The 23,255-nt window shown below is 45.1% G+C and overlaps 1 protein-coding gene across 7 annotated transcripts in view; it reads left to right on the top strand.

Moving 5' to 3' along the window:
* LOC125464226 (apoptosis-inducing factor 3) overlaps window positions 1-23,255 on the top strand; it is a 120,637-nt gene that overhangs the window by 25,888 nt on the left and 71,494 nt on the right. For 5 of the 7 annotated variants that reach the window (XM_048556462.2, XM_048556459.2, XM_048556458.2 and 2 more), the window contains exon 2: window positions 8,502-8,769. In XM_048556462.2, the coding sequence (XP_048412419.2) occupies window positions 8,739-8,769 (31 nt within the window). In that variant the 5' untranslated portion in view covers window positions 8,502-8,738. Of the gene's footprint in view, window positions 1-1,193; window positions 1,301-8,501; window positions 8,770-23,255 lie in introns of those variants that run through there. The other 2 variants (XM_048556456.2, XM_048556457.2) reach the window with 2 other exon arrangements.

Below are 23,255 nucleotides of genomic sequence, written 5' to 3'. Positions count from 1 at the left end.
TGGCAAGATGTGGGCTTGTTGGCGCGGGAGAGAACAGCAAAGTTGAGTCTTTGGTGTCCCATTTACACATTTCAGTACTCGTCAGGATGTAAAAAAAACGTAAAACACAAATGGAAATATTAACAGGGAAAGTGCTAGGGATAATCAGTAGACCTGTCAGAATCTGAATGCAAAAGCAGAGGCTACAGTACTGAGTAGGAAAATTGCATCAGATGGGAAGAGGGGGAGGTGTAACATAAAAAAGAAACATACGATAATCATGATCCCACTGCTTTCCTCCATCATATGACATGTCCCTTAGCAACTGCCCTATCGCATCAATGAGCATCCAGTTATCCACCAGTCCCTGGGACTGAATTAAGAATTACAAAATCATTTCAGCCGGATTGCAAATTCTGGTTGAAGTTATTCCTGGAGGCTACATCTCATGAACTCCTGTCTCCCATTGCCCCTGTCCACCACACTCCCACCCTTGGCTGTTCGATATGTCACCACACAGCGCTAGGGAACCAGGTTCGATTCCACCCTCAGACGACAGTGCATGTGGAATTTGCACATTCTCCCCATGTCTGCATGGGTTTCCTGCGGGTTCTCCGATTTCCTCCCACAGTCCAAAGATGTGCAGGCTAGGTGGATTGGCCATGCAAAGTGCAGGGTTACAGAGATAGGGTAAGGGGGTGGGTCTGTGTGGGATGCTCTTCGGAGGGTCGGTGTTGACTCAATGGGCCGAATGGCCTGCTTCCACACTGTAGGAATTCTATGATTCCATGTCCACCTCAGGTTTCACTGTCTTCTGAGGTCAATTGGAAACCACACAAAAAAACTCCTCCGCGCTCAAGTGGGTGGCTTAATTAGTGGAATACAGATATTAATCCATAATTTCTTCAAAAGCGCATGTTACAACAGCAAATGTCATTCGGCCCTATCAGCAACAATTTTATTAAGAAAAAGCAAAAGTTCATAGAAAATCATACACACACAGTTCTTGTGATCACCTCTGTAAGGTTTTTTTCACCAGGGTTTCCCATTACAGTTTCCTGGAGATTGGTTTTCTATTCCAGGGACTCCAGGCCCAATCTGGAGAGTTGGCAACCGCACGTGAAAACCTGCAGAAGGAGCTGACCGGATTGAATTCAGAAGTTGAAGCCTTGTGCCTGGTCTAAAAGTCTGCCCATCAGCTCGCCTCCTGGTTTCTCTTCACACATGTTGGTGCCAACTCCACAGATAATGCCTGCTGTAGTGACAAAGGGGCCTGATACAACATAACCACAGCCCCACACATCATGCTGCAGTCTAACAGGTATAATGATGGGAATCTCAGTCATTTGGTGGTGCCAGCACTATTGAACACCATTTAATACATGTTACAGTGCCAATTATTCCATTTATGCCATGGTACAACGTGATATCAATGCCCGAAGAAAGAAAAGAGAAAGACAGCCTTGCATTTATATTCCCTTTTTTTAATGACCATTTGAAAGCACTTTACGGCCAATGAAGTACTTTCTTTTTAAGTGTTCTCACTGTTCTCTCTGGACTGCCTCCAATGCCAGTATATCTTTCCATAGATAAAGGGCCCAAACTGTTCACAGTATTCCCACGGTGGTCTGACTAGTGTGTTATATAGTTTTAGCAAAGCTTCTCTATTTTTAAATTCCATTGTCTTTGAAATAAAAGCAAACATTCCATTTGCCTTCCCTAATACTTGTTGAACTCGGATGATTCAAAGTAAAAACCGAAAATTGTTCTGAGGAAGGGTCACCAGACCGGAAATGTTAACTCTTATTTTCCAGCAACTTCTGTTTTTGTTGGATGCTTCGTTTCTGTGATTCATGGATGAAGATTCCCAAATCCCTCTATTCTGTAGCTTTCTGAAGATTTTCTCTATTTAAATAATATTCAGCTCCTCTATCCTTCTTGTCGAAGTATAAGTCTAACATTTCCCCACATTTAATTCCATCTACCAAACTATCACCCATTCATTTAACCTGTCCATATATCTCGGAACACTGTGTGACATCCTCAACACTCGCATCCCAACCTATTTTTGGGGCCATCCAGAAATGTTCCCCTTATCCTAATTCTCTATCTTCTATTAATTAACTGTTCCTCTACGTGTACGAATAGATTACCCCCAACATCATGGGTTGTTATTTTATTAAACTAAGATAAAATAAGACTTGGTTATGATTGGTTCTCACGAATGCTAGTAAACCTGATTTGTATGCCAAGTTGGAACACAACACTGTGCAATATAAAATATTAATTTGTAAGTACAGAGAAATGTTCACATGTTGGATCTTTAAGATGAATATTAATACAACCCGAGTATAAAGGGATTGTCTTATGAGGACACATTGAGTGGTAGAATGAGATGTGACCTTGTCTAAACAAGACTTTTAGGGGATTTAAAAACCAAAAGAACTGCGGATGCTGTAAGTCAGGAATAAAAACAGAAGTTGCTGGAAAAGCTCAGCAGGTCCGACAATATCTGTGAAGCAAAAAAGACGGTTAATGTTTCTAGTCAGGGTTCTGAGGAAGGGTCACTGGACCTGAAATGTTAACTCTGATTTTTTTCTTCACAGATGCTGCCAGACCTGCTGAGCTTTTCCAGCAATTTCTGCTTTTGTTCTTAGGAGACTTGACGGGGTGGATGTGGGAATGTTGTTTCCCCTTGTGGGAAAGTCTATCGTCACAGAATACAGAGATGAAATGGAATCTCTTCTGTCAGAGGGGAGTGAATCTGTGGAATTCTTTACCATAAACGACTGTTGATGCTGGGTCTTTAGGTATACTCAAGGCTGAGATTGACTGATTTTCGGTCAGGGGATCAAATGTGATGTGAAAAAGGCAGGAAAGAGGAGTTGAAAATTATCAGATCAACCATCATCTTATTGGCAGGCCAGACTGAATGGCTTACTTCTGCTCCTATGTCTTATGGCTTTATTGTCTTATCACTGACACCCATGCAAGCACATAGCTGGAGCCTTACCATAACGTGCCATCTGAAAGATGGCACCTTTGACAGGACAATGCCCACTCAGTGCTTCACTAAAAATCCAACTTTGATTTTTGTGCTCACAGCCTGCAGTCTGAACCTGAGACCTGATGAATCAGGGGGATGTAGACTACAACCAAGCCACGGCTAACATGCAAACAAGGGTCTGAACTTCCACCAAACATAATGCAAATCCACGGGGCTGCCGACCACATGATGCCAACCTCACCCACAGTGGTGGCAATCAGCCATAGAATCCCTACAGTGTGGAAATAGGCCCTTGGACCCAACAAGTCCACACTGACCCTCAACGCATCCCACCCAAACCCATCCTCCTATAACCCACCTAATCTACACATCCCTGAACACTGCAGGCAATTTAGCATGGCCAATCCACCCAGCCTAGCACAGCTTTGGACTGTGGGAGGAATCCGGAGCACCCGGAGGAAACCCACGCAGACACGGGGAGAATGTGCAAACCCCACACAGTCAATCACCCGAGGGTGGAGTTGAACCTGAACTCCTGATGCTGTGGGGCAGCAGTGCTGACAACTGAGCCACCGTGTCACCCCATATGCACTGCAATGTAGCCCTAGACATTTTGGTGGTAATACTAGGCATCACAAGGATTAATCTGCAGCCATTCCAGCGCCAACTGCACCCCCCCCTCAACCATCACCACCCACCCCCACCACCCAATACAAAACTGGGCTAAGGTCACACACGTCACAGCCCCAAGCTCATACCAGGGATGAATTGTTCCGAGGTTGTACTGCTTACCACAGGAAGAAAGCTTAGTTGTAACCAATACACTGCATGTGGCCTTAACAATCTGAGGGGTGGATTTCTGCCCCATGCTGGAAGGGAATCCATCCCTTAGGAACTGCTCACTTCTTGGTGAGCAGCGTCTACACTGCCATCGGTGCCAGAGGAGAACGGTGAACTGCAAGGAGGTTCACACACAAGCGTCATAGACACCAGAGGTGTTGGCCCAGGGTTTCTTGGGAGCAGAGCGATTGAGCACCATAGGGAAGGGAGGGGCAGGGGTAAGAATGAAGAGAAGGGCTTATGGTTTTTGGGTGGTGCCTTTTGCAAGCACAGTACGCCTTTTTCCTCCAAGGAGGCAACACCCCCTTCCATCCTCGTTTGCACCAATTTTGTTGAGAAAACAGCCTCCCCATTCTTGCCTAATTTCAGCTACTAGTAGCAGGTAGCAGTGGAAATGGATTGATTAATTTCCACTTGGTTGGGCCTTATCACTCACTGTAGTAGGGACTGTTTCGGGGTTTGGTAGGATGGGATGAGCAACTCACCTGGCCTACTTTATGAGGATTGATGAGATTCCATGTTGAAGAGAAACAGGCAAACTATCCCTGAAATTTATCCCACGACTAACATCACCAGAATAAATTATCTGGTCACTTAACACACTGACATCTTCTTCTATGTACTACTGTACAAAAGGCTGTGAGAGATATTTTAGCTGTATTCATTCTTCAAATACTCCTAAACTGACTTCTTTTTTGGATTTTCAGCATCGTTTTCTGTTCAAACTATGTTTTAATCATTCTTGATTCAATGCATTCTCAAGACTTTCAGTGTTCCTCTGTTATTAGTACCATTTGTCTAAAATCTTTGCTCATATTCCATCTATCATGGTCAGTGCATTGAGTATAGGAATTAGGAGGTCATGTTGCAGCTGTATAGGTTATTAATTAGGCCACTTTTGAAATACTGCATTCAGATCTGGTCTTCCTGCTAGATGATGTTGTTAAATTCAAAAGATTACAGAAAAGTTTTACCAGGACACTGCCGGGTTTGGAGGTTTGGATCTATGAAGGGAGGTTGAATAGGCTGGGAGGCACGGTGGCTCAGCGGTTAGCGCTATTGCCTTACAGTGCCAGGGACCTGAGTTCAATCCCACCCTGGAGTGACTGTCTGTGCAGAGGTTGCATGTCCCCTGTGTGGGTTTCTGTCAGGTGCTCTGGTTTTCTCGCACAGTCCAAAGATGTGCAGGCTAGGTGGATTGGCCGTGTTAAGTTGCTTGTAGCGTCCGGGGTGTGTAAGTTTGGTGGATTAGGCGCAGGGAAAAGGGTAGGGGGATGCTCTATGGAGGGGTTGTGTGAACTTGTTGGGCCAAGCAGCCTGTTTCCACACTGTAGGGATTCTATGAGGCTGGAGCGATTTACCTGCAAATGCTCGAGGCTGAGGGGTGACATTATGGAGGCTTATAAAATCATGAGGGTCATGGATAGAGTGAGCAGCCAAGGTCTTTTTCATGGGTAGGGGAGTCCAAAACTAAAGGGCATTGGTTTAAGATGAGAGGGGAAAGATTTAAAAGGGACTTAAGGGGCAACTTTTCATGCAGAGTGTGGTGTGTGTATGGAATGGGCTGTCAGAAGAGATATTGGAAGCTGGTGCAATTACAGCATTTAAAAGGGATCTGGATGGGTACATGAATACGAAGGGCTTAGAGAGATATGGATCAAATGCTAGAAAATGGCACTAGATTAATTCAGGATATCTGGTCGGCATGGAAGAGTTGGATTGGAGGGTCTGTTTCTGTGCTGTATGTCTCTATGACTCTCCATCCCTGTAATATGAGGCTAAGCGAGATTAGACACATGTACTGCCAACCATACAGGTAGAGTAATGACTCCCCACACAGTTTGTCTCAATCTTTCAAACAGATGCATGGTGCAAAGTTCAAAATGAAACCATGGTGATGACCCCCATGTACCAGTTATGTGTGATCCAACCAATTTTGCTCCTGACAGTCATTTTCTACTTCAATTCACTGCAACAAATAACGATGGGACTGTGTTTAACCATGATCCTCAGACACTGATTATGCCCAGGGGAAAACAGGCCAACAAAAGAAACCAAAATAAAACCAATGGTTCTGTTTAAAACAAAAGGAAAACACTGTGGTGCACAGAAACCTGACTTAAAAGCAGAAGAAGCTGAAAATAGATAACAGGTCAGGCAGTCCCTGTGGAGAGGGAAGTGCAGTTAACATTTCAGATCCAAACTCTTTTTCTGAAGCTTTAGTCCATTCCCTGCCATGAGCGGAGTGTGAACAAAGGAGGATAGTGAAGCAATCACGTCGCCAGGGGTCAAACGTGGAGGAGGAAAGGCTGGAAAGGTTGCAGATGACCCTTGAGCTACAAAACTGTGGCTTAGCGGTACTATGCTCACTGTGAGTTAGGTGGTTGCAGGCTCCTAGCCCCACCCTACAGAATTGACCACAACACTCAGGCTGACATTCCAGTCCATTACTGAGGGAATGCTGCACTGTCGGAGATAGACAATAGACAATAGACAATAGGTGCAGGAGTAGGCCATTCGGCCCTTCAAGCCAGCACCACCATTCATTATGATCATGGCTGATCATCCACAATCAGTATCCTGTTCCTGCCTTATCCCCATAACCCGTGATTTCACTATCTTTAAGAGGTCTATCCATCTCTTTCTTGAAAGTATCCAGAGAGTTGGCCTCCACTGCCTTCTGGGGCAGAGCATTCCACATATTCACCACTCTCTGGGCGAAGAGATTTTTCCTCAACTCTGTTCTAAATGGCCTACCCCTTATTTTTAAACTGTGTCCTCTGGTTCTGGACTCACCCATCAGCAGAAACATGCTTCCTGCCTCCACAGTGTCCAATCCCTTAATAATCTTATACGTCTCAATCAGATCCCCTCTCATCCTTCTAAACTCAAGCGTATACAAGCCCAGTTGCTCCAATCTTTCAACATATGATAGTCCTGCCATTCCAGGAGTTGACCTCATGAACCTACGCTGCACTCCCTGAATAGCCAGAATGTCCTTCCTCAAATTTGGAGACCAAAACTGCACACAATACTCCAGGTGCGGTCTCACCAGGGCCCTGTACAGCTGCAGAAGGACCTCTTTGCTCCTATACTCAATTCCTCTTGTGATGAAGGCCAGCATGCTATTAGCTTTGTTCACTGCCTGCTGTACCTGCATGCTTGCTTTCATTGACTGATGTACAAGAACACCCAGATCTCGTTGTACTTCCCCTTTACCTAACTTGACTCCATTTAGATAGTAATCTGCCTTCCTGTTCTTGCCACCAAAGTGGATAACTACACATTTATCCACATTAAACTGTATCTGCCGTGCATCTGTCCACTCACCTAGCCTGTCCAAGTCACCCTGTATTCTGATACCATCCTCCTCACATTTCACACTGCCACCCAACTTTGTGTCATCAGCACATTTGCTAATATTACTTTTAATACCTTCATCTATATCATAATGTATATTGTAAACAGCTGCGGTCCCAGCACCGAACCTTGTGGTACCCCACTGGTCACTGCCTGCCATTCCAAAAGGGACCCGTTTATCACTACTCTTTGCTTCCGGTCAGCCAGCCAATTTTCAATCCAACTCAGTATTTTGCCCCAATACCATGTGCCCTCATTTTGGTCACCAATCTCCTATGCGGGACTTTATCAAAGGCCTTCTGAAAGTCCAGGTACTCTACGTCCACTGGTTCTCCCTTGTCCACCTTCATAGATACATCCTCAAAAAATTCCAGAAGATTAGTCAAGCATGATTTCCCCTTTGTAAATCCATGCTGACTCTGACCTATCCTGTTACTGCTATCCAAATGAGTCGTAATTTCATCTTTTATAATTGACTCCAGCATCTTTCCCACCACTGACGTCAGGCTAACTGGTCTGTAATTTCCTGTTTTCTCTCTCCCTCCTTTCTTGAAAAGTGGGACAACAATAGCCACCCAGTTACAGATATTACAGATACAACTGGTCAATGCAACAGTTCCAACAACACTACAGAAGCTTGATACTATCCAGGACAAAACAGCCCACTTGATTTTCACCCCATCTAACATCTTTGATATTCGCACTCTCCAACATTGACACTCTGCAGCAACGGTGTGTACCTTCTAGAAGATGCACTGCAACAACTCACCAAGGCTGCTGAGATATCACCTCCTAAATCCATTACCACTTCCATCTAGAATCATAAGGGCAGCAGTTACGTGGGAACACCACTAACTGCAGGCTCCCCTCTAAGCCACTCTCCATCCAGATTTGGAAATATATTAGTATCCCCGCAGTGTCATTGGGTTGAAGTCCTGGAATTCCCTCCCTAAAAGTCATGTGGCTGTACTTTCTCAACATGGCTTGCGGTGTTTCCAAAAACAGCCTAATATGAACCTACAATTTGGGATGGGCAAGAAATGCTGACCACTCAACAGTGCCCATACGCCATGAAGGAATAAGGAAATGCAGTGTGGTAGTGTCCCTGTCTCTGAGGCTGAAGGACCAGGTTCAAGACCCACCAGCTCCAAAGCTGTAGCTGAACTGGTTGTAAATAAAAAATATCGAAAGCAGTATAGGAAGCTATATTGGGATATGGGTTGACTGTTTATACCTTGGTTTCAGTTTAGTTATGGTGCAAAGCAGCTTAGAAAGAAAATGAATCATACCGCTTTGTTTTTGGTTTGGTTTTTAGATTGTGACAACTGGACATTCGCTGGCCCAGCATGGATTGGTCATCTTTATCATGGATGTGTCTGTACTATCACGTCTAACAAGCATGTGCCCTACAAACTTGTAACAGCCTTCTCTGCCCCATAGACAGGGCTCGGTGGCTTGAAACAGCTGCTCATCAGCCACATCACCACGGTACAGCGGTCCTTGGTTCCTCGATTTCTATAGCGACGCACCAACCTCTTTGTTTGGCCCAGACATGGGAGGATGTTTCTCAAAGCCAAAACCAGGTGACTACCCTTTTAAATGCTGCACTAATTGATCCTCGTAATTAAGGAGGGCTCAATATGTTTTGAATAATTCTGACTGAAGTACGTCAACATGCTGAGTAAGGGGGAGGGGGAGCTCAGAGGAATTTTAAATCTCTTTCATCCATGCTCATTGCGGGTCAGGGAGCGTTTGAAAGCTTGTTTATCCCTGAGAGTACCAAATTTCCATAACAGCTTCCAACACAATCCTATTAAAGGAAAATATTTCTCTCACTGGTCATGAGAGCTCTCAATTCCTTAATACATTTAAAGGTGTGCTGTGCTACTAACTTTATTTATTTAGGGTGATTCTCCATATAAACAATCACTCATCAAGACAAGAACCAAGTTGGACATCTCTAAGAAGAAATCTGCAAAGTCTTAGAATATGTACAGTACAGAGGAATGCCATGCTGCCGTCTGAGTCCAAATTGACCCTCTGAAGAACTTCCCATCCAGAACCTCTCCCCCATGGCTAATCCACCTAGTCTCCATATCCCTGGACAATTTAGCATGGCCAATCCACCTAAACTGAACGTCCTTGGTCTGTGGGAGGAAACCAGAGCGCTTGGAGGAAAAACACACAGACACAAGGAGAATGTACAAACTCCATACATACAGTCACCCAAAGGTTGAATTGCAGCCAGGTCACCTGGTGTAGTGAGTGTGCAGTGCTAACCATTACGCCACCATACTGCCCTCTTTCTGTCCTTTTTGTTCATGCACAATATTCTGTTGTCCTTTATACTTAAATTGTAAAGACCAACGGTATACTTTGGAGAGCTGGCTAGGTGGATTCGTTAATCTGGAAAGTTCAAGGGATGCAAGCTAAGAAATTATTACTGTCTACATTGTTGTTTGAATGCTCAACGTGGTTATCTAACATTTCACGGTGCTGACCAATTTAAAGTAAACAGATGACTGTTTCTGTTATTAAGGGGAATGGATGAATGCTTTGTGAGGAGATAAAGCCCTCATCCACTTTCTAGGCTGCAGATATGCATACAAGGTGCTGACCTGGTGGAATTACTGAACTAAGGAATGCAGGCGAGCCGGTTTAACATCAATAGAACACAAAATACTCAGTTTACACAGTCATAGAGTCATGCAACACGGAAACAGACTCTTTAGTCCAAATTATCCGTCCCAATCAAATATCCTAAATTAATGTAGTCCCATTCGTCAACATTTAGCCCATATCCCTCTAAACCCTTCCTATTCATGTACCCATCCTCACTATTTTATAAACCTCAATAAGGTCACCTCTCAACCTCCTATGCTGCAGTGAACATAGCCCCAGCCTATCCGCCTTACCTTATAACTCACATGCTCAATTCCTTGCAACATCCTGGTAAATTTCTTCTGAACCTGATGTGTAGTGATAAACACATCAAATGGTGTGATATTACAGGCCAGTTAGTCTTCTGTCAGTGGTGGGCAAATTATTGGAAAGGGCCCTGAGAGACAGGATTTATGATTGCTTGAAATGGCACAGTTTGATTCGCGATAGTCCCTCGATCATGACCTCACTCCCGACCACCAAACCATCATCTCCCAAACCATTCACAACCTCATCACCTCAGGTGACCTCCCATCCACAGCCTCGAACCTCATTGTTCCCCAATCCCATACTGCCCGCTTCTATCTCCTTCCCAAAATCCACAAAACTGACTGTCCTGGTCGACCCATTGTCTCCACCTGCTCCTGCCTCATCGAACTCATCTCCACCTATCTGGATAACAAAGTGTGAAGCTGGATGAACACAGCAGGCCAAGCAACATCTCAGGAGCACAAAAGCTGACGTTTTGGGCCTAGACCCTTCATCGGATGCAATCATCTGCAATGATGAAGGGTCTAGGCCTGAAACGTCAGCTTTTGTGCTCCTGAGATGCTGCTTGGCCTGCTGTGTTCATCCAGCTTCACACTTTGTTATCTTGGATTCTCCAGCATCTGCAGTTCCCATTATCTCCACTTGTCTGCACTCCATTTTCTCCCCCTTGTTCCAGAAACTCCCTACCTACGTCCGTGACATCACCCATATCCTCCACCTCCTCCAGAACTTGCAATTCACCGGTCCCCAATACCTCATCTCTACCATGGACGTCCAGTCCCAATACACCTGTATTCCCCATACTGATGGCCTAAAGGCCCTCTGCGTCTTCCTGTCCCACAGGCCCGACCAGACCCCAGCACTGACACCCTCATCTGCTTAGCCAAACTCTTCCTCAACCTCAAGAATTTCTCTTTCAATTACTCCGACTTCCCACAGACAAAGTTTTACGTGGAACAGTCCTTCTTCTGCACCTACACTGGCCCTAAATCCCACCTCTTCCTCCGTTACGGTGATGACTGTATTGGCGCCAACTTGTGCTCCCGTGAGGAGCTCGAACAGTTCATCCACTTCACCAACACCTTCCACCCCAACCTTCAGTTCACCTGGACCATCTCTGATACCTCTCTCTCCTTCCTGAACTTCTCTGTTTCCATCTCTGGCAACTGCCTGGAAACCGATATCCATTTCAAGCCCACCGACTACCACAGCTACCTAGAATACACCTTCTCCCACCCAACTTCCTGCAAAAATGCCATCCCCTATTCCCAATTCTTTCGCCTCCGCCACATCTGCTCCCAGGATGAGGCATTCCACTCCCGAACAGCTCAGATGTCCTCGATTTTTAAGGACCACATCTTCCCCCCCTCAGCGGTCGAGAACGCCCTTGACCGTGTCTCCCGGATTTCCCAGAATTCATCCCACACACCCCCTCCCCGCAATAACAACCAAAACAATCCCCCTCGTCCTCATGTACCACCCCACCAACTTCCAGATCCAATGCATCATCCTCTGGCATTTCCGCCATCTGCAATCCGATCCCACCACCAAAGACATTTTTTCCTCCCGACGCTTATCTGCTTTCCGGAGGGACCACTCTCTCCGTGAGTCCCTTGTCTGCTCCACACTCCCGTCCAGTGCCACCAGACATGACACTTTTCTCTGCAACCACAGGAAGTGCTACACCTGCCCCTACACCTCACCCCTAACCCCATCCCAGGCCCTAAGAAGGCCTTCCTCATCAAGCAGATGCTCATCTGCACATCTGCTAATGTGGTATACTGTATCCACTGTACCCGGTGTGGCTTCCTGTACATTGGGGAAACCAAGCGGAGGCTTGGAAACTGCTCTGTAGAACACCTCCACTCAGTTTGCAGTAAACAACTGCACCTCCCAGTTGCAAACCATTTCAACTTGCCCTCCCATTCCTCAGACCACATGTCCATCCTGGACCTCCTGCAGTGCCACAGCGATGCCACCCAAAGGTTGCAGGAACAGCACCTCATATTCTGCTTGGGAACCCTGCAGCCCAATGGTATCAATGTGGATTTCACAAGCTTCAAAATCTCCCCTCCACCCACTGCATCCGAAAACCAGCCCAGCTTATCCCCATCTCCCTAACCTGTCCTTCCTCCCACCTATTCCCTCCTCCCACCTCAAGCCCCACCCCCGTCTCCTATCTGCTAGCCTCATCCCACTCCCTTGACCTGTCCGTCCTCCCCTAACTGACCTATCACCTCCCTAACTCCCCACCTACACTCACCTTTACTGGCTCCATTCCTACCTCCTTGACCTGTCTGTCTCCTATCCACCTATCTTCTCCCCTATCCATCTTCTATCTGCCTCCCCCTCTCTCCCTATTTATTTCAGAACCCCCTTCCCCTCTCCCATTTCTGAAGAAGGGTCTAGGCCCAAAATGTCAGCTTTCCTGCTCCTCTGCTGCTGCTTGGCCTGCTGTGTTCATCCAGCTCTACACCTTGCTATCTCACCCATTGAATCCAGTTTTTCTCGGGCTCCTTGATGTCTCGCTCGATCAAACGCAGCCTCGATATCAGGGGGTGTCGCTCTCACTTCATTGTGTTTTGGTAACACACTACCAAACTCATTAAGTTGCCTTTCCATCTTCAACTCACCACCTCTGGGAGCACAGGATCCTGCTCTGGGATCCATTCCCTGGGATCTTCCCAAAAGCTGACAAGCAGCCTGCTCACCAACCAATACAGAAATGGAAGAGAATCCAAAAGCTGGAGACGGTCAAGACGGGCATAGGGAAGTGCGGGGGGAGAGTTGGCGGTCTCCAGGTCCTAGTGGACTGTTAGTCCTCCCAGCTGCAAGAAAGCCACCTCCAGGTCAATCCCGGCTACCTTGAGGCACTAGAGACTAACCGGAAGGTGATGTCACTGCCTGAAGATCTAGCCTCCTGATTCAAAGATCTTCATGATTAGGCAGGGCACACTAACCAAGTACGATCTTAATGAATGGTTTTGTAAGGACTACACAAAGTACCATAGGCATCTCTCTCCATTAGACAATGGGTTATCTATAGCATGAGAGTAAACGTGAATAGGAAATGTTTAGGGGGATATGGGGCAAGCGCAGGCAGGTGGGACTAATTTAGTTTGGGATTATGGTCGGCATGGACTGGTTGGACTGAAGGGTCTATTTCTGTGCTCTATGACTCTATAACCACTCCACAAGGTGAAGAAGTATCGCCACCGTTACTTCCATAGTTGATTTGGGGACTGAACCCATGTGATTGACTGATTTCTATATCACACCAGTCATCTAAGCTGATCAACTTTCCTATTTTAACAAACACACTCGCAAAGTGACCACTGGAAATTCAATTTGGAAATTCAAACAAAACACTAATTACAGGAACATTTTCCAATCTATTTTCCTGAGCTAAGCCCTTGTGTTTCTGATGTCCAGTGGTGTAAAAGGAAATAGATAGTCAACATATCCATGGGATCTATTAATCAACAATCAGATTAAACGGAGAAATCTTAATTAAAATGAAAGGAAAAATGCTGCAGATGCCAACTGACGGAAATAAAAGCTGAAAGCTCAGGAAATGCTCAGCATGTTTTCGATGAATGGGCACTGATGTGAAACACTGTCGGAACCATGGAGTCTTTCCAGAGTTTTCTGATTTTATTTGAGAAATTGTACTTCTATTTTACAAAAATGTAACAGTCAGTCAGTCACAGTGAATTGATTTCATTCTTTTCATTCAAAGTGGACAACTTGGCAGACTACAGTGTCACACCAGTAGCGATTCACCACTATCCTGTAAAATCCAGGCGGAGGTATTATTCAGTAATGCATCCCATAATGCAATCTTTGTCGCTGTAAGTTGTGCCAACAACTCCTACCCCTTACCCCCTGAGGAACGATTTGCATTTTCTGGAAGGATTTGACAAATCCATTAACTCTATGCCTCAAACTTTAAATTCCCTCGAAGAAATTTCATTCCACTTGCTCACGGCTATTAGCTGGATTTAGAAATCAAAAATTCTTTTCCCTCTGGACCTAGGGATCCTGCTGCAGCCACTTAAAAGCTAATGCATTCTTCGTAGTGAAGCAGAGATATGGTGTTTACCAGTGGCTGATGACCCACCCCGTTGCTTTGTACGAAGATAATCTTCAAGCATGTTTTTCAATGGCATTTCTCAACCTCGGGTAGGTTTTAAAATTGGAGAATTCAGGTCAACGCCAGGGCCGGCAAAAACAACTTTTCATTGTAGATGATAAATCACCTGCCTTTGATACTGCAGTTCCCAGCTTGGTGTCATTTCCCACAATGATTTTGAAGTCAGACATAGACACATATGTAGAGAGCAGGAGCAGGAATAGACCATTCACTCCTTAGAGCCCACTTTGCTATTCAATATGATTGTGGCTCTATCATAATGCCATATTCCTGCCTTCTCCACACACTGCTTGGTGCGGATAACATCTAAAAATTTATCTACCTCTTTCTTGAATCTATTCAGTGACTTGACATACATAGACTTCTATGGAAGAGAATTCCACAGGTTCACTACCCTTTTAGTGGAACAGTTTCTTCATCTCAGTCCCAAATGCCTGAGTCTCTTGGTTCTAGACTCCTGCCACTAATCTATCGAAATCTGTTGAATTTTATGTTTCAATCAGATCCCCCCTTATCCTTCGAAACGTTATTGAATACAGGCCCAGTTGAGGCACTCTCTCCTCGTACAGTGGTCCTTGCATGCCCAGTATGAGCCTCTGCTACACTCCCTCTTTGGCAAGTATATCGTTTCTAAGGTAATACTCCAGATGTGATCTCACCAAGGCCCTCCCAACTGCAACCTGGCTCTTTGGTAGCCTGATTGTACATGTGTTCCACCAGTGAACTGACTTAATCCTCACAATTAACAATGAGAAGCTCCTATTAAGTCAATGTGTATAATAGATCAGAAGATTTTCAGATTTTTCTAGTCCTTGATCATTACGAAATCCACAAGCATTTGTGAATGCACCAGCACTGGCTGTGGTGCCCCACTATTATAAATCTAGTCAATTCATCTGACAAAGACAGGAACAGAATTATTGTGGTTTTATTTACAGCATGTCCAGTGACTTGCAGTTCACTTGCATGAACCCCTTTCACAGGCCAGCCGCTCCCTGTTCTTATCATTTCCTTCTGATAAGGAGTGAGCCTGTTTGTTCTTGTCATGACATCCACAGCCATCACACCCTGAGGTGGGATGTGAACCTGGACTGTCTGGCCCAGAGATACATATACTATCACAGTGCCACAAGACCCTCAAGCTAGTCTTCTACACGTCCCCTAACCTTCCCCATTGAGTGTCATCTGTTCTTAGTCAGCGCATTAACACACTAAATGACACAGCATTTACAACAATAGCAACTTGACCAAGGATGCTTTTTGGTATATCTCACGGTTCCTACTCAGGTATAATAGAATCCTGACAGTGTGGAATCAGGTCATTTTCCCCATCAAGTCTCCGCTGACCCTCCAGACCTTATCCCATCCAGACCCACCCATCTACTGTATCCCTGCATTTCCCATGGCTAATCCACCTAACCTGCACTGGACTGTGGGAGGAAACCGGAGCACCTGGAGGAAACCCACACAGACACAGGAGAGAATGTGCGAACTCCACACAGACAGTCACTCGAGGTTGGAATCGACCCTGGGTCCCTGCCGTAGTGAGACAGCCGTGATAACCACTGAGCCACAGTGCCAATTACATGTTTAAATAAAGCGAGCTACACATACCAGTTGACAGGGAATTTTACCCTCCTGATATGATTGTCACAACTTCCATCTCCATCAACTTGAGCTTTCAAAGATCATATCAAAGGATTATTTTTCTTTTATTCATTCACAGGATGAGGGCGTTGCCAGCTAGGCCAGCATTTATTGCCCACTTCCAATTGCCCAGAGGGCAGTTAAGGGTCAACCACATTGCTGCGGGCCCTGAGTCGCATAGAGGCCACTCGAGCCGGTTTCTCTCACTGAAGGAAGGACATGAGTGAACCAGAGAAGTTTTTAAACAACAAGCAACATGGTCACCATTAGGTCATCTTTTTTGTCCCAGATTGTACTGAAATCCAATTTCACCGTCAGCCATGGTGGGATTCGAACCCACATCCCCAGAATGCTGGCCTGGGAATTCTGGATTACTGGTCCAATGACATTACTGTGGAACCACTGCTTTCCCTTATAGGTGCTGCTGGAGGAGGACATTTTGTTTCCTGTAACCAAGTTGGTGTTCCTTTTCCTGATTAGTAATCTGCTTAATGACCGTGACATTGTGGCAAGGCTTCTGATAATTACTCTAAAGGATACAGCTTTGGACTGAGAGCATGGAATATTCAAAGGGGATCCCTCTTATTCTTTTGCTGTAGAAAGGAATGGTAGAGTGGGCTCGGTATGCTGAATGGCCTACTCCCACACTCATCATTTCTATGCTTCTAAGTTGCATTTATATAGCACTTTTCATGTCATTAAAAATATCCCAAGGTTCTTCAGAGGACTGTAATCAAACAAAATGTGAGACTGTGTAGGAAGATGTCAGGGCCAATGATAAAAGCTTGCTTCAAGAAGTAAGTTTTAAGGCTTCGCTTAAAGATGGAGAAAAAGATAGAGAGATTAAGAGGTTTAGGGAGAGAATTCCACCAACTGGACAAACAGTTGCCAATGGCGGAGTGAAGGAAGTGGACAAAGTGTAAGAATCCAGAACTGGACCACCCCTGGTGGATATGACAGAGATATGGAAAGGGAGGGTGGGCACACACACAAATACATTCACTGTGGTTTAGAGTCCAAGTCCAACAGTCTTACTTAGGTCTTTTTGCCTGTCAGTGGCTCAGAAATCTCTGTTTAACCCTGGAGGGAATTTGTTGATTGTTGATGGAAGATCCTTTCAAGAGAACAGCAGTCTCTGTACCAGTCACGCTCCCCATTACCTTGAAATTCTGTGTGACTGGATCCTGCTGGGCAACGTATGTGGGACTGATATGGAAACTTTCTCTGCCCCATCATCATTAACCTCAGTTACGCACAGAAACAAACATGTGGAGGAGCAGTAGAAGCCACCGGTGACCTCTGGAAGAGATAATGGGAACTGCAGATGCTGGAGAATCCAAGATAACAAAGTGTGAAGCTGGATGAACACAGCAGGCCAAGCAGCATCTCAGGAGCACAAAAGTTGACGTTTCAGGCCTAGACCCTTCATCAGAGAGGCCCGAAACATCAGCTTTTGTGCTCCTGAGATGCTGCTTGGCCTGCTGTGTTCATCTAGCTTCACACTTTGTTATCGTGACCTCTGGAACATGAGTTAGACGGTGGTTGACCATCTGAGCTAAAAAGGTGGCTGAGGCTTGATTTATGATGCTCTACTGACCTCCTTCTTCATTAAAAGCAGAGAAGCAAAAAGAACGAGAGAGGGAAATATACAAAGCACACAGACATTGGAAGGTCAACATCTAAAGCAAAGGTCATTGGAAATACCCAGCAAAGCAGGAGGGATCAGTGGAGACAGGAACAAGATGAGCTTTTCAGGTCAATGACCTTTCACCAGAGCTGGAAAACAAAACTAGAGATATAATCAGCTCTACGAACTGGCAGGATTTGTAAAGGGAACAGCTCTTGGGGTGCACGTGATACTGATATCCTAATGGGACCACTCTTCCATTTTGTGAGGAAGAAGTGCATATTCCCTTAAATAATGCTTTCTAGTACATTGCAACGAGCAAGCAATTGCTCTATGCACCAAATCATGCCTGGAGTATATGAAGCATCTTCATTACCACAGAATGCAGCCATTGGGGAGGCCAGCATTTATTGCCCATCCGTAATTGCCAGTGAGAAGGTGGTGGGAAGGTAACTTCTTGAACCACTGTTAACCACAGGAGCGAGCTTCAGGATTTTGACTCAAAAGTAATGAAAAGTCAGGATGTTGGTGGTTGGGAGGGAAATCTGCATATAATGGTGATCCCACCTGTCTGTTGCCCTTGTACTTTTTGGTAGGAGCTCGGTAACTTCCTGCAGTATTTCTTGCTTATGGTGCTCAACCATGCCACTGTGCACTGACGACAGAGGGAGCTTCAGCTGGCTATTTTATTCATGATAAAATTATGAGGAGCGCTGAAGGGGTAGACCAAGAAGAAACTTTTCCCCTAGGTGGAGGCATCAGTGATCAGGGAGAAAGACCGAAGGTCAGGGACAGGAAGTTTTCATCCAGAGGATGGTGGGAATCCAGAACCTTCTGCCTGTCAGCGTGATAGAAGCCCTCATAACATTTAGGAAGTATTTAGATAGGCACTTGAGATGCAAAGGCATACAAGGCTATGGTAAGTTGAATTAGAATAATCAGGTGCATGGATGTGATGGACCTAAGGACCTTTTTCTGTCCTGTAGATCTCTAAGACTCCATGACTGGTCGATGAGATGCCTATCAGGTTTGGCAGTTTTGTATGGCGTTGAGCTTCCTAAGTGTTGCTAGGGTAGTCTAGGTAATTGCAGAGTAAGTCATCACAGTCTGGAATTGAGCTTTGCAAATGGTGAGAGGGTTTGAGGAGTCAGGAGATGAGTTGCAAATTCCACAACCTCAAAGCTGCACATATTAAAACAGAACTTATAAAGTTGGTTCAGCTAACTTTCAGGGCAGTGATAAACCTTAGCATGTTAGGTGCAGAGGGATTCTGCCATGGTAATATGTCAAAGGGAGATAGTTTGATCTTGCTGGAGATGATCATTGCCTGGCATTTGCGTCGCACAAATTTCATTTGCCATATGACAGCCCAGCCTGACTGTCATCCAGGTTCTTCCCCATGCAGGTATATGTTATCCGATATTGGCAGACGTTCCCTGAGCCTACTAGAGCACTGGAAGTTCCTGTGTCAACATCGGCAACTTTAGAAAGTAGCAATCACAGACAGTAATGAAATGAGAACTGTGCAGACCCATGTTCAGTTTGAAAAAAACCTTTTGCCCAAGGTTGCATAAAACCCATTCCAGCTGTCCAGCGAAATCTTTGACATTGCATACACCCTCAGTGTCATCTTTCTTACTTCAGCAAGCATCAGGTCAACTACAGGTGCTTTCCAAATGATTTGAGCTTCAGTAATCTATGGCTGCAATGGCTTTGTTGGAAGTTTGTTACCTGGAAATAACTTCGCCTTAGTGAAACAACTGTCCCATTTCTTCAAAACCAGCTTCTGATTGCCTTCTTCTGGGAATGGTAAGCAACTCAAGGAGTGTCTGAAACTCCCTCAAATGCATTCTATGCCGAGAGTCTTAAGGAAACAATATCAGGATCATTCCTTGGAGAAACAGTGACATTTACACTCTTTCTCACCTGAGTACTGGAGCTGGACACAAAGCTCAATGATGCCGGTGGTCAATGGCATTGCAGATTAAATTGTCACGATTAGATATTAGAAGCTTTATGAATGTTGCCTGTTGAAAGGACCCCGTGATAGCTCCGGCAGATGCCAGGATAATATGGAGGCTGCAATCCTTTGAAGTTGTTTGTCTCAAATTTCCTACATTGTCCCAATCTCCAAATTTCCACAGCTGGATTCTTCCCACTTCCCCATCGTTTCAACCATGCACTGTGCATAGAAATATCTTCAATAGCTGCACACGAGAAGAATGCCAGTTCTTATGAATGCGGAAATCCACGTCCCTAAATTCCCCAACTGAGGATGGTCATTCCCCTGCCTCTGTGAAGGCACAAGATGTCTCCTCCGCTTCCACAATTTATTCTCCGTTGGGATGAATGCTTTATGCTATGTAAAATCTCTGGATTCACCAAGTTCTTCATTTTGCACTCATCAACACAAATATAGAGGAGAGGGGTATGCTGATTGGTTGCCAAGGGGACTCTGATTGGTAGCAGCGTTGTCATGGAGCATGTAGGAGTTAATGACAAATGACAGTTAACTGCTAGACTTCAATCAGATCTTAAAGCAGGCAGGCTGACTCTGATTGCTCAGGGCATTACCTTGAGAAATTAACCAGAGAATGGCTGTCACCTATTTTATTGAGTTGAAACATGTGTATGTTCTTTCTTTCAGCAAAGACCAAGGCCCTGTGTCTATGAACATACACATTAGGAGCAAGAGTAGGCCATTCAGCTCCTCAAAGCCGTTCTGCCATTCAATAAGATCATGGCTGATCTGATTTTACCCTCAAATCCATTCACATCTTCACTGAACAAGAATCCAATTTGCTTTAAAAATATTCAAGGACTTTGCTTCCACCAATCTTGTCAAGATGAGAGTTCCAAAGACTCAGAACTGTTTGAGAGAGGGAAAAAAGAAATCAGGTGGGATCCATTGCAACTTGGCAAGTTGGATCCAAAATTGGCCTAATGGCTGTAAACATGGTGGTAGAAGGCTGCCTGTGTGACTGGAGGCCGGTGTCCAGGAATCAGTGCTGGCTGTCTTTTTGTCCATGCCACGAAAACATACAGAAGAGAATGTGGAATGGATGGAAAGTAAATTTGCAGACGACACAAAGATGACAGAGCAGAGAGTGGTGCTACGTTACAGGAGAAAGAGATGGGCTGGTCAGAATGTCAGATCTGTGGCAGATGGAATTTAATCTGGAAAAATGACAGATGATGCACTTTGGAAGAAATAACAAAACAAGGGAGTACTCAGTGAATGACTGGACACTAGGAAGCTCAAAGGAACAGAGGGATCTTGTGATGCTTATCCACAGATCTCTGTAGGAAGCAGACAGTTTAATAGGTGGGTGAACGCACACAGGTCAATTGTCTTGATCTGTTGTGGCGTAGACTGTGATAGCAGTGAGGGATTATGTTGGAGCTATTGTTTAGGCCACAGCTGGAGTGCAGTTCTGGTCACCTCAACAGGAAGGATGTGATAGCACTGGAAGAGGTGCAGAGGTGGTTCACTAGGATATTGCCTGGGATGGTGGAAAAGCTGGGATTGTTTTCTTTAGAGCAGGGGAGGGGACCTGATTGAGATGTATATGTTTATGAGGGGCATGGACAGGGTGGATGGAAATCAGCTGTTCCCCTGACTGGAAGGGCCAATAGTTCACCTGGCCTGAGGTCGCACGGTGTCTCAGTGGTTAGCACTGCAGCCTCACAGCACCAGGGACCCGGGTTCAATTCCAGCCTTGGGCAACTGTCTGTGTGGAGTTTGCACGTTCTCCCCGTGTCTGCGTGGGTTTCCTCTGGGCGCTCCGGTTTCCTCCCACAGTCCAAAGATGTGCAGGCTAGGTGGATCGGCCATGCTAAATTGCCCGTAGTGTTCAGGGGTGTGTGGGTTATGGGGAGATGAGTCTGGGTGGGTTGCTTCAAGGGGCAGTGCAGACTTGTTGGGCTGAAGGACCTGTTTCCACACTGTAGGGAATCTAATCTAATAAGTGGGCATTATTTTTAAGATGAAAGCCAGGAGGTTTAGAGGGGATTTGAGAAAACAGATTTTCACTAGTTATCGTGGGAATCTGCAATGCACTGCCTGGGTGGGTATTGGAAGTGGAAAACCTCACAACTCTTAAAAAATATTTGGATGAGCTCTTGGAATGTCATAACTTTCAATGCCGTAGGCCAAGTTTTGGAAAGTAAGGCTAGTGTAGATTTCAAATTGTTTAATCAGTGCAGATTGATGGGCTGAAGGGTTCCTTCAGTACTGTATATTTCTATGATACATAGTCTCTATTTCAAAGCTGTGAGACCTACTTAGTATCAGAAATAATGGGAACTGCAGATGCTGGAGAATCCAAGATAACAAAGTGTGGAGCTGGATGAATACAGCAGGCCAAGCAGCATCTCAGGAGCACAACAGCTGACGTTTCGGGCCTAGACGTGATGAAGGGTCTAGGCCGGAAACGTCAGCTTTTGTGCTCCTGAGATGCTGCTTGGCCTGCTGTGTTCATCCAGCTCCACACTTTGTTATCTTAGCCCTAATTAGTAAACAGCAAGTCCTAGTTCTATATTCTCTCGTAAGAGAAAACATCCTCTCCATATATATCCTTTCAAAACCCTCTCAGGATCTTGTATATTTCAAACATGTTACCTCTAACTCTACTCAACTCCAATGGATACAAGGCTAGCCTGGCCAATCTTTCCTCTAGGGATTTTCTGGTAAATCTTCTCTGAAATACTCCAACACTTTTATACCATCCTTCAATAAGGAGGCCAATACTTCACACGGTGCTCCAGATATGGTCTCACCAGTGCCCTACTTCTCCATTAACTTCTCCTCATGATGAATGAATACATACTATTAACTTTGCTATTTACATTCCGCATCTGTATACCTTTCACAATTAATGCACAGGAACACTCAAGACCCCTTTGCATTCTCACCATTCAAATAATACATTTTCTAATGCTTTCTGCCAACATTTTCCTACAATACACTTTATTTTTTACTTAGTTTCTCACTCACTTAATCTACCTATATCTTCTTAAAGGAGGAAAAGTTTAATGAGTCGCATACTGCCATGTTTCTATCATTATCACCCCAGCCACACTAAATGCTATAAAAGAGAACACTTGCGGAACACAAATGGCAGAAGGAGTGGATCAACAGTGAATGTTTAACATACGGGCACTTCCAATTGCTGGTTTCCAGCTTTGAATTAGTGGATTTTGTGAAAATTGGTAGAAGCATCAAAGCATTGTCTTCATCTTGAGGTGAGCTCACCCTTTACATTGCTGTAGCAGATTAACTCCAGCAGTTCTACAGATTGACTGGAGATCTGTCATCTCAGCTCCAGGACATCTCCGCAGGAGTTCCTCAGGGTAGTGTCCTTGGCCCAACCATCGTCAGCTGATTCATAAGGTTCAGAACTGGGGATGTACACCAATGACTGCACAATGTTCAGCACCATTTGCAACTCCTCAGATACTGAAGCAGCCCATGTTCAATTGCAACAAGATCTGGACAATATCCAGGCTTGGGCTGACACATGGGAATACTGACATGCACACGATACAAATGCCGGACAATTGCTATCCCCAGTAAGAGACAATCCAATCACCTCCCCTCGACATGCAATGGTATTACCATCACTGAGTCCCCCACTATCAACATCCTAGGGGGGTTACTGTTTACCAGAAGCTCAACTGGACATGGCACATAAACTCAGTGGCTACAAGAA

This window comes from Stegostoma tigrinum, chromosome 26, assembly GCF_030684315.1.
Source record: "Stegostoma tigrinum isolate sSteTig4 chromosome 26, sSteTig4.hap1, whole genome shotgun sequence".
Classification (NCBI taxonomy): domain Eukaryota; kingdom Metazoa; phylum Chordata; class Chondrichthyes; order Orectolobiformes; family Stegostomatidae; genus Stegostoma; species Stegostoma tigrinum.
This window is presented reverse-complemented; position numbering and strand designations above follow the sequence as displayed.